This window comes from Esox lucius, chromosome 20 (assembly GCF_011004845.1).
Source record: "Esox lucius isolate fEsoLuc1 chromosome 20, fEsoLuc1.pri, whole genome shotgun sequence".
NCBI classification, from domain to species: domain Eukaryota; kingdom Metazoa; phylum Chordata; class Actinopteri; order Esociformes; family Esocidae; genus Esox; species Esox lucius.
In genome coordinates, this window is record NC_047588.1 from 1,377,841 (window position 1) to 1,392,259 (window position 14,419).

General features: G+C 44.0%; 2 protein-coding genes across 5 annotated transcripts in view; both read right to left on the bottom strand.

The window, feature by feature from the left end:
* Positions 1 to 3,263: 3,263 nt before the first annotated feature.
* On the bottom strand, positions 3,264 to 5,603 carry pigv (phosphatidylinositol glycan anchor biosynthesis, class V). Of its 2 annotated transcripts, XM_010867088.3 has the most exons (3): positions 5,260 to 5,603; positions 3,941 to 5,107; positions 3,268 to 3,803 (listed from the first exon to the last, which is right to left on the bottom strand). In XM_010867088.3, exons 1-3 carry the CDS (start codon positions 5,320 to 5,322, stop codon positions 3,513 to 3,515), a joined length of 1,521 nt encoding a protein of 506 aa, XP_010865390.1. In that variant the 5' UTR covers positions 5,323 to 5,603; the 3' UTR covers positions 3,268 to 3,512. The 2 variants fall into 2 exon arrangements, with proteins under 2 accessions (XP_034144550.1, XP_010865390.1); XM_034288659.1 differs by lacking the exon at positions 3,941 to 5,107 and having other exon boundaries at positions 3,264 to 3,803.
* Positions 5,604 to 7,066: 1,463 nt separating this feature from the next.
* arid1aa (AT rich interactive domain 1Aa (SWI-like)) overlaps positions 7,067 to 14,419 on the bottom strand; it is a 43,167-nt gene continuing 35,814 nt past the window's right edge. For all 3 annotated transcript variants that reach the window (XM_010867091.5, XM_010867090.5, XM_010867089.5), the window contains exons 16-20: positions 11,134 to 11,253; positions 10,876 to 10,969; positions 9,782 to 10,664; positions 9,450 to 9,580; positions 7,067 to 9,300 (exon numbers count right to left, since the gene is read on the bottom strand). In XM_010867091.5, the coding sequence (XP_010865393.2) occupies positions 7,417 to 9,300; positions 9,450 to 9,580; positions 9,782 to 10,664; positions 10,876 to 10,969; positions 11,134 to 11,253 (3,112 nt within the window). In that variant the 3' untranslated portion in view covers positions 7,067 to 7,416. The remainder of the gene's footprint in view (positions 9,301 to 9,449; positions 9,581 to 9,781; positions 10,665 to 10,875; positions 10,970 to 11,133; positions 11,254 to 14,419) is intronic.

The window sequence follows — 14,419 nt, forward strand, 5'->3', positions numbered from 1 at the left end:
TTAATAGACAGAACCACTTCCTCAAGGGTGAGAGGGGAATCAAGGTGAGCCATAGAGTCAGCGTCAACCAAAGGGGTGTCCAATGAATCCAGGAATTCTCAAATTTAAGCACTGTTTATATAGCTCAGGGAAAGGGGCCAAGGCATAGCATCGGTCTAGGTCAAGGGTGGCTGTGGAAAGCTGCTCAATTTTATCCCTACAGGTTTTGTTTAAATGAGAAAAGTAGGAGATAATAACCCCCCTCAGGTAGCCTGAGTGTCTCCCATAAGAAGGTGAGAAGTGGAATCTGTCTGGTTGGAAAAGATAGTTATCAATGGAGGTGGAAATGAGATTACAGAAGTCTATGTCAGAAAGGAGAAGAGAATTGAACCTTCAACAGGGAGGAGACCTTAATTGCGCCGACAAGGACAATAACCAGGTCTAAGGGGGGCATGGTCCAAAATAACAATGGGTAAAGTATTCAGAGGTCACCACCGGCATGTGTCAGAGAATGCCGGTTATGATTAAATACCTGCCATTGCTGTCAGAGATAACATTTGACACAGTAAACTGTACTCTGTAACTAATCAAAAGTGCAACCCCAACTTGCCTTGGAGTCAAAAAGGGAATTAAAAACTTGATTATATCTGGGGTTTTGCAAACCCAAGTGGTCATTAATGTGAAAATGTGTCTCCTGTAGAAAAACCACATCCGCTCAAAGCTTTTTCAAATGAGAGAAGACCCTAGACCTCTTAACTGGGGTGTTCATTGATTTTACGTTTCAAGATATGAACTTAAGTGCAGGCGCCAATCCTATCAACATTACTGGTGCTAGCCATTTAAAATATTCAAAGGGGGAAAAAGAAGAGACCGGCCCAGGTTTTGTGAGGAAAACAGAAAATAAAAAAGGACTTAAAATAAAATAAAAAGGGAGAGAACATGATTCTGACATAGAAAAGAGAGACATGCAATAAAATGCAAATTAATTATTTAAAAAGCATACAATGTGATTTTCTGGGTTTTTGTTTTAGATTCTGTCTCTCACAGTTGAAGTGTACCTATGATAAAAATCACAGACCTCTACATGCATTGTAAGTAGGAAAATCGGCAGTGTATCAAATACTTGTTCTCCCCACTGTACATAAATACATATACATAGATACATACACATGTACATACACCCACCTATATCTGTATACACACACACACAAGAATACATACTCCTACCTACATACACCCACGCATACATATATAATTGTAAAAAGGAAAGGAAAAACAAAATATATATGTTTATGTGTGATAAACTTCTGTCTACATACACGGAACAAAATTATAAACGTAACACTTTTGTTTTTGCCCCCATTTATCATGAGCTGAACTCAAAGATCTAAGACATTCTCTATGTACACAAAAAGCCTATTTCTCTCAAACATTGTTCACAAATCTGTTTAAATCTGTGTTAGTGAACACCTCTTTGCCGAGATAATACTTCCACCTCAAAGGTGTGGCATATTAAGATGCACAGGTGTGCCTTATGTTGGCCACAATAAAAGGCCACTAAAATGTGCAGTTCCATCACACAGCACAATGCCACAGATGTTGTAAGTTTTGAGGGAGTGTGCAATTGGCATGCTGACTGCAGGAATGTCCACCAGAGCTGTTGCCGTGAATTGAATGTTCATTTCTCAACCATAAGCCGTCTCCAAAGGCGTTTCAGAGAATTTGGCAGTAAATCCAACCAGCCTCACAACCGCAGACCATGTGTAACCACACCAGCCCAGGACCTCCACATCCAGCTTGAGTGGGCACATGCTCACATTCGATAGCGTCTGGCACTTTGGAGAGGTGTTCTCTTCAAGGATGAATCCCGGTTTTCACTGTACAAACTTTCACTAACACTTTCACTAACACAAATTATGACAGATTTGTGAACAATATGAGAGAAATAGGCCTTTTGTGTACAAAAAGAAAGTCTTAGATCTTTGAGTTCAGCGCATGATAAATGGGGGCAAAAACAAAAGTGTTGCGTTTAAAATTTTGGTGATTAGCATACATTTGCATATATTACATAGTTAAAGCCAATAAAAGTGTTGCCAATCGCAGATTTCGTGTCTGTAGCTCGAACAATTCAAATAATACAGTCTAAATGTAAATTAACACTAATAACGCAAATTAGCATACATAAAATCAAACTACTTTTACTAATTAGAAACATTGATAGCCTAAACTGGTGAAACAAAGTTGGTTTCGTGTCTGTAGCTGAAACAGTTAAAAAAATACAGCCTAATTGTTAATGAATTCTAATTACACAAATTAGCATATGTTAAATCGCTAAATGTTTCCATATTTGAAGTAGGGATAGCCAAAACGTGTGAAACAAAGTAGGTTTTGTGTCTGTAGCTTGAACTGTTCAAAAGATACAGCGTAGCAGTTAATTAACACTAATTACGCAAATTAGCATGCGTAAAATCAAGTACCTTTTCATAAATTGCAGTGGGTATAGCCTAAATGTGTGAAACAAAGTTGGTTTTGTGAGTAGCTCAAACAGTTAAAAAGATATTAGCTTACGTAAAATAGTCGAAACGTTTAAATGAGAATCAGTAAACTGCTGAAACCCTAATCATGCTAACAATAGGGTTGCTAAAACCCTACCAAATCATTTTAAATAAAATGCTTTCTATTTGACTCAGCAGGTTGTTCTGTGAATAAAGGTCATTTTACATCCATTGACATTTTAGTTTGAAATGGTACAGTATTATTGCATTTTTAATGTTTTACTTTAAATTAATTTCACTTGAATATGTATGACCATTTTCAACTGATAGGAAATGAATAGCCTAGGTTTTATGGACGAAGTTTCTACAACGTAAATACAGTAGCTACAGTAATTTCATTATATTAAGTTTAGACGGAGCAACTACTACATTAAGTATCTTGCGTTCGTTGCGTTATTACACTTGCTGAAACTATTTAGCGAACTATTAGTTGACTCTTCACAACTAGATGTGTGCACTGCTCATCATTCAGCTTGCTTCAAATGCTAAAAGACATCAGAATGTGGTGCAGTTGCTAATGCATGGTCTGTAAAGCTATCTACCTAGCTAGTTTCGTAAACATTTGACCATAACGTCTGGTTGATAAATGAATTGAAATTGCAATAGGTGAACTAGAATACAGAAGGACCGTGACGAAGATTGTGTTCCTATGTTTCAAGCATTACATAAACGTAATAAAAACATACTATTTTCGTGATGCGTATTATTTTAATTTAAAAACAATATACAGTGAAATACATTGAAAAACATAATGCATTCAAATCACCAAACGAACGGCGCATTCAGAGATATTTTAATATAAAGAAACGTACCAAGTTTATAGAATACCCAGTGCGTCAACGCTGTATTTAGATAGAAGAAAATATAATTTTTAATTGTGATGTCTTTATGCAGCAAAAAATATGACAAGCTTCAGAGCTGTTATTATTGCTCTCAAATATTTAGTCTGCACATCAAGTCTGCTGTAGGAAGTGATGTTCAAGTCCATGGCAAGAAGTTGCAGTGCAGTGCCAAGCCCATCAGCCAATACGATATGAAGTACCCTAGAATCCAACGTGTGGGGATAGAACACATCTTCCAGTGGGACAGTAGATGAACAATGGGGTTTTGGGGTAGGTACAAGACGACAATTTTGGGGGTCCCCCGCTGTTGCCCCTTATTGGATGTGGGAAGTGACCTTCGCTGAAGGAGAGGCTCGTAGAGTAATAGAAGGTTGGCACTAATCCAAAAAGGTATAGGGGATGATGAAGCCAGAAAACGGGTCAAAACCTGGAGAAATCAGCAGAAGAGAAAAGCAACTGATCGGATTTCATCAAACATTCAAATACAGCAAATTTACCACTCAAAGCACCTGTATTACAAACCATGCACATAAACATGATCAACTAGCTACATAAGTTGCCTACCTGCACATGCATGCAGAATGTTCCGAATCCCAGGAGCATTGTAGCATGCACCACATACACAAAAACCCTGGAGCTGTAAAATCCAGGTATTGGTTTGTCTGGTCGCTTATTTGTCCCGCCATCCCACAGCCCCATTCTCAGACACCTGGCTGGGTTAGCTTTATAGTACATGTGAGTTGCCACCAAGCCCAGAGTTGCCATGGGTAGTGCCAGCAGAAAGTTGGGTATCTGCTTAAGCTGGAAGTAGCGCAGGAAGCCCACATCCCAGTAGACATCCTGGATATGAGAGTAGATTAGGGGAAGGGGGCGCAGGCACCATAAAGGCGGGGGAGCGTTTTCATCAGGAAGCCTGTAACCTTTACTCTCAGCCAGCTGGATGAGGGCCGGGGAGACCTGCTCCAAGGAGAGGGAGGGCGTACAGAATGCCCTGTAGCCATAGTACTGGAAGACCAAAAAGGGGAGGGCAATAACAGCTGTGCCCAGTGCAGCTGTGAACAGGAAACGAGTGATGATACATGTGTAGTGGAGGCATTTGTGGTGCCGGTTATTGTCCTTTTGCAGTTTCCAGACCTGGCATAGGGCCTGCTGCAGGGGCAGATACAGCAAGAACCCTGCATTCACAAGTCCGTTGGCTCGTGAAGCAGTAGCGATTCCCAGAGCCAGGCAGGCTCTGAGAGTGTATCCTCTCTCCAGTAGAAAGAGACCACCAAAAGTCAGCGCAGCAAAGAGGCTCTCTGAGTAACCAGCCATCATGAAGACATTGGCAGGGGTGAGACAGTAGAGCAAACTGGAGACCAGAGCAAGTCGCCTGTCCTGCAGTACCACACGGCCAAGGCCATACAGTGCTACCACACTTAGCAGAAAGAGGGCGCTGTTACCCAAGGCAACAGCCAGTAGCAGCCGCCCACGCAGTGTAAGCCAGGCACTGATGGGCCATAGAATAGTCTCTGCAAGCCCTCGTAGTATGATAGGGAACATGGGGAAGAATGCGTAGTTGTGCTCGTACAGATAACCCCTTTCGGCGATAAAGAGGAAATGCTCTGCGTCCCAGTGGGAAAGGCCCCCCAAAAGCCATTGCACTGCAGGATCCAGATAGCGAGGCTCCTCTGCACTTGGAGGACTGAATGCATCAGCAACGTGATCTGGGATTGCAGCATTTAGTAGAGCCTGAAAGGGAGGCATCGAAAAAAAAAAAAATGTTGACAAGCACAAACACACAGTCACTAATGAATCTGCTATACATTTATTTGTGAACATCGTAGTCCACTGTGGAACTCATATTGTAATTAACCATAAAATGTGAATAAATACATACTGACCTGTATTAACAGTGAAAAGCCTCTTGTAGTGGCGGCGAATTGCAGAACTGTCTTTACATCCATCTGTCACTACAACGAACAGCCTTATTCATAACAATACCTAGCGCGGGCTAGCTTGGAACCACAGCCACACAGTTAACACCCTTCACAAATCCTCAGAAGAAAATTGGACGGCAGCAACTATGACGAAGATTTGATTTATGTTTTCGATTCCATGCTTTCTATTATTAAACAAAATGCATCCCAAAAGATACATATTTAGTTCTTTACCTTCAGGCTTGAAGAGACAAGTCGGAACCTTTTACATTCTTCTGTTGCAACCGGTTTGTACCGAAATCTTTTACTTCCGGTGGAACGGCATTTACATTTCAAAATATAAGTTCGAAAGAGAAAATGTAATGTGTCACCATCCAGTTTTAATAGAGTAAATTCAACGTTATGAATCAGGTTCACTTAAGCATAATGCCATACAATAACTTCTCTAACTTAAATATATACCGATTATTATACCATAATTTTGCAACAATACTTTATAGTAGGAACTAGTGATAACTAAAGTGAAATACATTCCTTGGATAATGGGGATTCCACTTTTATCCCAGCCATACACAAAATAGATGTTGCTTATTTGAGTGCTAGATGACAGAAGTGTTACATTATGGGATTGAAAACAATGAGCTCTCCCGCATACACAAAGCCAAGAACTAAAGTTTCTTACCTAATTTCCGTTAATGGTAAAAACAATTCAGTTGAAAAATATAAATTGTTCATCTGAGAAAAAAAAAAACATCAGTCCAAAGGAACAAAACCATCAAACATCTTACGAAGATTTAATGTACATTTATTCTTACCACATGGAACATATAGTATAAAGATTTCATACTGAATAAATGATGTTCATTGAGCCAAAAAGGGGAAAAGGAGGAATTTACATGTTTTTAGCTACACAGTCTGAAATACAAATATGCAGAATCCATATCACCGGAGAAAAGCTTTGTCAAATGTGTGTTTCTTCGTCTAGAGTTTGTTTTTGTTGTACCAGGCATTTTAAGCTGAGTCTGCCGTTAAGGAGCTGTGGAAAAAGACCGGAGAGGGTCAGCGGGGACATGATGGCGAGAACCAAACATATGCCACCTTCCGTTCCTTATCAACCAACCGTGTGGGAATGGTGACGGACAGAGACAGCCACAGAAAGGAAGTGTAATGTACAACATCATATATATATATACACACACATCACAGCAAAGCTGCATCAGAAGTTGAAAAGCAGTCCTAGGAGGTGATCTTTTTTTACAAGGGTCAATTCATACAATCAAGGGCTAAAGAGGAGGTAAGGGTGTTGTAGTAGGTTCTCTGTACTTTGGGGATGAAAGCCTTTAGCTTTTTATGTCAAAACTGAAACCTTTTAAAACTCTGGTAGAGCTACGTTGTCAACATTTCTCTGTATGAAACTTTACAGAGTACTTTACACTCAAGCAGTATGGTACAGAAAATATTGTACAATCTACTGCACAGGTCTGCCCGGTGAAAGTGTCTGTCAACAGCCAAACATGTTAGCAGGGCTGTTGCAGGGCTGACCAGCTCACATTACAGCAATTATATCACCTGACCAGCCTGTTCATCAGTCTGCTTTTCCCTCCAAAACAAGAACCAGTCTGACTCACTCATTGCCACTTGAGGGGAGAGCAAGGGCACGTTATCTTCCAAACTCAGTGTAAACGAGACAGCAACTTTGGTTACAGTTTTTGTTTTTCAGCTATTTATTTATTCATTTATTTATTTATCTTTATTAAAAATTACTCAAGGCCCCCCCCCCCCCCCCCCCCAAAAAAAACTGTGGAACACCCCAAACCCAGGTGCTCTGCTCTTTTCATCTAGTTGGCTTTAAAGTTACAAGTTGTGTCAGCTTGTTGAGTCTCCGGTCTGTAAATCCACCCAATGGCTGCTCCCTGGTGAAATCCCTCATGTTGAGAACAGGGGGAAGGGGACTCAGAGAGTGGAATCTGTAAGGTTTGCATAAATTAAAAACAGTCACTTGAGCTTTCCCTACCCCCTAAACACATACAAGCCAGTTTGTAACCCGGAGGAGATGGGGGGGGGGGGCAAAGGGACAGGGACAAAGCTCAGAGGAGGTGGAGCCAAAGCTCCCTACAGCTGTCATGACTGGCCAATCAGAAACAGTACATCGCAGATGACATGAGACACCACAGAGTTCATGAGCGGCGACACGGATAGGTCAAGGAGGCGTGACTCGTAGAGCGTGAACTCTGAGTGGTTCTCCTCCACCTTGGCTAAGGCGTGCAGGGCTCGGGCAGCCCGCCGCATCATGTCATTGCTTGTGGGCTCGAAGTGCATCCCCTGAAGGTGCAGCAGAGAACTCTGGCTCTGCTGGAGCTGAGTGGCAGCCAGGCTGTCCTCCAGGAATCCCAGGAGGTTGCCCACGCTGCCCTTCTGCACAGCGATGGCCCGCGCAGCCATGCTGTCACCCTGGGCCAAGTTAGCCAGCAGCACCACCGACATCTCCCTGCAGACGGCCACCTTCCTCTCCCCAACAAGCCGCACAAGTGTCCCGTATAGCTTCTCCAGGCGGCTGACGGGCGGCGTAGCCAGGACCAGGTCCACGTTGTTGTCCTGGATGCTCAGCTTGCTCAGGGTCTCCAGGACCAGTCTTTGGGGGGACAGCGCACTGTGGGGTCCAAGCGTGGGGAAGGGGTCCAGGGCCTCGGCAGAGGGGCAAACTGCCCAGTGGAGGAGTCCGTCCAGCAGTGGCAGGCAGATGCTCTCAGGGTAGATGGACAGGTCCAGCTGGCCGGAGATGTTGGCTAAGGTGACCAGGCAGTTCTCCCTGAGTAGAGACAGGCAGTCCCACCACCATTCATCCCGCTGGCCAAGCCCCTCGTCGGTTTCCTCCTCCTTCTCATAGGTGAGCGGGGCCTGCTTCCTCTCAGGGTGGCGGTGGTGGAGCAGCACGAGGCGGCCGAGAAGCAGCATAAGACCTGGGTGTTTGGACATCTCCTGGTCGTTGCCGGGCACAAAGGAGAGGCTCCGCACGATGTTGGAAACACAGATGCAGCGGCGGGCCAGGGCGTCCTGCCAGCTGGCCAGCATGACCAGCGGACCCTCGTCTTTGCTGTGAGGCTCGTCTTCCACCACACGCTGTGGGACCTGCCGAGCAAGAGGGATGCTTTTTCGGTCATTCTCCTGCTGGCTCTGGGGCCCATCGGTCGGCGACCTCTCCTCGATCTCGGCACATGAGTGCTCGGGCTTTGCCTCTTCGGTGATGGCCGAGGCCTTGTCGGCAGATAATGCGTTGGAGGGCCCCAGACCTTCCGATTCCATTTCTTTGTCTTTCTCTGCTAGGTTTTCCTTGACCCCTGGGGATTCTGCGGTTTTCCTCAGGCTTGAGGAAAGGACTGGCACTCGTTCTCGCAGCTCCATAAAACCTTCCCTCCTTTCGAAGTGGGTCTGGATGTGTTCTGTGTTGTCTCCTCCACCAGCACTCCAGTGGAGAAGTCCACTGTCAAACACCTGCACTTTACCCCTCTGGCTTGCTCTGCCCGCAGCAAACGGGTCTTTCTTCCGAACAACCTTGAGTGGGAGCTTGTCGAACTTGCTGGCTTGTTTGGGTCTCTCGATTGGGTTGTCCGGGCCTTGGGCAGCAGAGTCTATTGAAGAGCTGGCCCGCTCCGACGAAGAGCTCCTTTCCTTGTCTTGGTCCACTTCCTCTTTTCGGTCGTCTTGTTCTGAACATGGCTCCTGCTCACCCTCCTGCTTCACCTGTGCCTCAGTTGTCTCACCCGCTTGCTGTTTTGAACGCTCCTGCACCATCTCCACCTCCACGTCATCGCCATCCTCCTCCTCCTCATCCAGCTCCATCTCCTCTGGTTCTTCGTCTTCCGCACAACAGTCTCGGGTCAGAGCATCAGGGTCCAGTAGCGTCCTCTGGCCAGGGTCTCCCACCTCATACTCACGCAGGATGCCAAAGATCTCAATGAGGCAGCGGCGGAAGTACTCCACCACCAGCTCAAGCAGACCAGGAAGCTGGATAAGAAATGTAGAGTCAATAATTAAATTAATGTAACATGTTCTAAGTAAACAAGGACATAATATAGTCCTAATGGTTTTACTGTGCAAGAGATTCTCTTTCCAACATCCCAACCCTGCACATTGTGGCAGTGTTGTTAGCACACCGTATTTAGGTTGAAGGTGGAGATGCTGTTGTCGTCATACAGGAGGATATTGATGGTGTCCAGGGCCCACGTGCTCTCAGCCAGCAGGCCAGACTTCAGGGACATCATCACTCGCCAAGCCTCGGGTGTCCCTGCAGAAAGTGACAAAATGCAGCATTTTACTTCAAGCTGACAACGCTTCTCAGCATTAATGAAGAGCACAATACCAACATTTATTTAGTGCCCCTTAACCCATCTATGAATGAAATGTCCAAATTTGATCTACCAAATAGTGAATACAAACAGTCAATATTCTGATTGGTTGATGTCATGTTTGGTCTGGAGGCCCATACCGATATCTTTTGTGGTAAGGCGTCTGCGGGGTTTTAGTATCGGATGGGTGGCCTCAACTGAGCCGGCGGGAAAGGGCATGTCTCTCCGGACCAGGGGTGATTGCACTGACTGGGGCACAATGTGAGAGGCGGGAACTGGTGGCCCCGCCTTCTGCATCTTGATGCCAACGTGCATGAAGGGTGATTTGCTGGGCGATGTCCGGCTCTCCATGCCCCCCGCCCCCCCCACGCGGGGCATAGGGGCAGGACTGGAAACTTGTGGAATGTGGTTCTGCATGGCCTGAGCGGATTGGTAGTTGGACTGTAGTGTGCGGGTCATGGGCAGGCCTGCTCCTCCGGGTCCGTAGGGCGGCTGCCGAGGACCCATTTGCCCCGGCCCCCATTGGCCTTCGTGGTTTGAGCGTGGCTCCGATGACATCATTTCCTCTGAGCCGCGGTTCATGCCAGGGTAACCAGGTCCCTGTGCGGGACCACCCGGAGGCATGCCCTGCCGGTTGGGATAGTTGCCGGGATAGCTCATATCCCCGCGGCCCTGCCAAATGCCTCCCTGGGGGCCTTCAGGGCCCGGCTGCATCATCTGAGGGGGCATGGATGGCTGGGCACTGGGCCCTGGGGCTGCCTGCAACCGCTCCCTATTGAAGGGGAAGGGGAATTGGCCCTGAGATCCGGGCGGGCGACGGTCAGCGCCAGGGAAGGTGCCGGCACTATACTGGGGTTGGTACATCTCTGGCTGGCCAGCAGATGGCGCAGAGGAGGCCCCTGGCTGAGGCGGTTGTTGCGGCGGTTGTTGCGGAGGCGGCCCACCGCTGAAAGGGCCACTGTACATCTCTCCCTCATGACGCTTTGGCGGAGGGTAACCCCCTTCCACAGGACGCTTGTAATTCTGCATACAATAAATATGCTCAGTTAGACATTGACATTCGATTGCATCAGATTAATGTTGACAAATAACTTATTTTCCAACGGCTATTAATTTTACACATGAATACTTATTTTTTGGGGTAAATGAAATGCCTAGTGGTGACCAGATTACAGTTTGTGATTCACGATGACATCACACTTCCAATGAATACACAGTCAGAGGGAGCCATCACCTGTTGCTGAGAGTAGATTCCCGGCTGATGATTGGGGTAGGCGCCACCAGGGGGCGTGCCCTGACCAGGATACTGATTACCATAGGAATCATGTCTGCAGAGAACAAAAGAGCAAGGCGTTCAACAATTGCTTGTCCGAATGTTTGCTACAAAACATGCTTTTGTAAGAGAAAACCCAATCTTTAGAATATGGCACAAAAAAAATACATAAAATGTTATGCCAGCCCTCTCCTGAAGGGTACTGGGTGGTGAACTGACCTTGACTGCTGCTGCGGTGGATAGCGGTTTGGCGAGTACATCCCAGTATCGGAAGGCATCAGGTTTGGCTGCGGTGCACCAGATCCCATGCTGCCTTCGGGGCCCATCCCAGGTTCTGACCTGGTAGACAAGAGAGGGTGGTTAAACACATTTTAGAGTTGGGTAATATGGGACCAAAATCCAAACTGTGATAAACAGACTGAACTGACATGATAAAGATAAATAGATTGATAACTTCGACTTGTACTGTTTTTAAATGCTCTTCAAACAAACACTACAATTGTTACATCAATTAACAACCAGTGGCAAGCGAACGCATTAAACTACTCTAGTATTGGCTATATATTGTGATGTATTAAGGTATGGTCCTTGAAGGTAATTATTTTCTATTGACTCAATTCAACCGCACTTTGCACACATACTTTAAATTAAAAAAGGAAATTCAGCTTTCAACATATTCAGCAACTGTAAATGAAACATTTTGTTTCATTTACAACCCTGTTTCCAAAAAAGTTGGGACGCTGCATAAAAGGTAAATAAAAACCGAGTGCAATGACATGCAAATCAACTAATCCCTGTATTTAACTGAAAATAGTACAAAGACAGCATATCAAAATCCATTGCTTTTGGAAAAATATATGTCCATTTTGAATTTGATGCCAGCAACAATCAAAAAAGCTAGGATAGGGGCATGTTTACCACTGTTACATCACCTCTTCTTTTAACAACACAATGTAAACATTTGGGAACTTAGGAGACCAATTGTTGTAGTTTTGAAAGTGACATATTTTACTATCTTGCTTGATATAGGATATCGGCTGCTCAACAGTTCGGGGACTCCGGTTGTATTTTGTGTTTCAAGTATGGACAGCATACAGGCCAGTTTAGCACCTGGACTTTTCACCCATGCCATGTGCATTAATGCACCCCCATACCATCACGAAGGCTGACTTTTGAATTGTGTGCTGATAAGAAAAATGGCCTCTCATCTTTAGCCTGGAGGACACAGCATCCATGAATCTCAAAAATAATTTCACATTTTGATTTGTCAGACCAGAGGAAAGTTTTCCACTTCGCCTCAGTCCATCTTAAATGAGCTCAGGCCTAGAGAATGCAGCGGCATTTCTATATATTTTGTATATATGGTTTCTTCTTTGCAGGGTAGAGTTTTAACTTGCATTGGTAGATACAGCGACAAACTGTGTTCACAAACAGCGATTTCGGGAAGTGATCCTGAGCCCAAGCAGAAGTGTGTCTGTTTTGAATGCAGAGGGCCTGAAGATCACAGCCATCCAGTATTGGTTTTCGGCCTTGTCTCTTGCGTATGGAGAATATCTTTTAATGATATTATGTACCATAGATGATGAAATCCCCCCCCAAAACTTTGCAATTTGATGTTAAGAAACGTTATTCATAAAATTGTTGCACTACTGGCCCATGCAGTCTTTCAAAGATTGATGAACCCTTCCCCATCTTTACTTTTGAAAGACTCATCCTCTCAGGGATGCTCGTTTTATAACCAATCATCTTACTGACCTGTTACCAATTAACCTAATTAGTTGTGAGATGTCCAATTACTTGAGATGTGTTTTTTTTTTTTTAGCATTTCACAACTTTTCCAGTCTTTTGTTGCCCCTGTCCCAGCTTTTCTGAAACGTGTTGGTGGCATCTAACTCAAAATGGGCATATATTTTTTCAGAAAAAATAAAATGTCAGTTTCAACATTTGATATGTTGTCTTTGTACTATTTTCTATTGAATATAAGGTTTAAATGATTTGCACATCACCACATTGTTTTTATTTCCATTTTAAAAAGTGTCCCAAATTTTTTGGAAATAGTGTTGTTAAAAAAAACCCAGATAAACACTATCAAGGATTCAAACAGGTGGAAGCCTAAAAAGGAGGAGACTGCAAATGTGGCAAAGAGAAGTAGCTAAATAATTCCAATGTGATGTCCAAGAACATTTGCTTCCTTTCAGAAGAAAAAAAACATACTATAATACACACTTGAAAATAGTAGCATACATGGTATAGGATATGGGTATGTTGATTGGATTTAAAGTTCATCAATGCAATGATCATTTTAGGGTTCCTAAAAAGTCTTCCATGGAGAGGCACACACAAACACATCTGTCCCACATCTCTGGTATATGGTGGGTGTTTTTAGGGCTAACAGTATAAAATAATGCATACTACTGTGTTATACAGGGCTCCATGTTGAATCTTTTTATAAATGGAATACATGAACTCAATGAAGGTAGTGTTATAATTTTGAGAAACTTCAAATATGAGTCACTAAGGTGAGAGAATGTCAAGGGCAGGATGTTGCCGTGGTAATGACAGGGAAGCTCTGACGTCTCTTGGCTAGCAGTGGCATCAAACATAACAAAAATGTTAATAAAACCATTTAAATAGAAAATAAAAATAAAATTCTATAGTACCATCTTTGGAATATACGAGTGACTGAGTACTAAACTCAGATAACAGCACCTGCACAGATAACAGCACAGGCCCACAAAATATTCACTGACACATTCGAAACCCTGTCCACTGACAAATCTTATACCCACTAATATTTCACAGACACAGATAATGTCCACTTCCATTCTTGCAGCAATGTACACTGAACCGTGGCAACTGCCAATAAATGTGCCTTTCACCATTAAGTCACAGCATGCTGCGTGCCATGTGAACACAATGCGAGAGCTGGTGGAACCCTGCATCTATTTCCAATGCACATAAAACCAATGGTTGTCAGACAAACTATAGTAACAACCAATGTGTGATGATCAATGACTCCGGTTTTCCATGAAACTTTTGAAAACAAGCATTGTCCTTCAGAAAAGGTGGTGACAATTTATGGGCCGGACCGCGTAAGCAAAGCCAGCCAAGGAGAGCGAATATCTGTCTGTCTGACTATACCTTGTTAAATAGCGTAGTGGTTAGAGATGCAGACCAGTAAACTACAGATCCTGAGTGAAGTACGCGTTATGAATTATTCTGTATAGACGAAAACTTTGCTGGCTAAAACCTAAAGAATCTACATTCTCGAAAGCCTGAAATAAAAAGTGGATTTTCAAAGTACGCATCCGTGCATGCGTTTTGGGTCACGATAGACAAACATTTGCTGGCTACAACATAGATTAGAAACGTTATAGTAAGCCTTAAATAAAACTGTATACGATTATATTGCGACTGTTTCTGGCATGGAAAAGGTCATCTTCAGTCTCGCTAGCAATTGCTCAAATCTTATGATTATACCTAGAACCGAAGTTCTAATCTATTG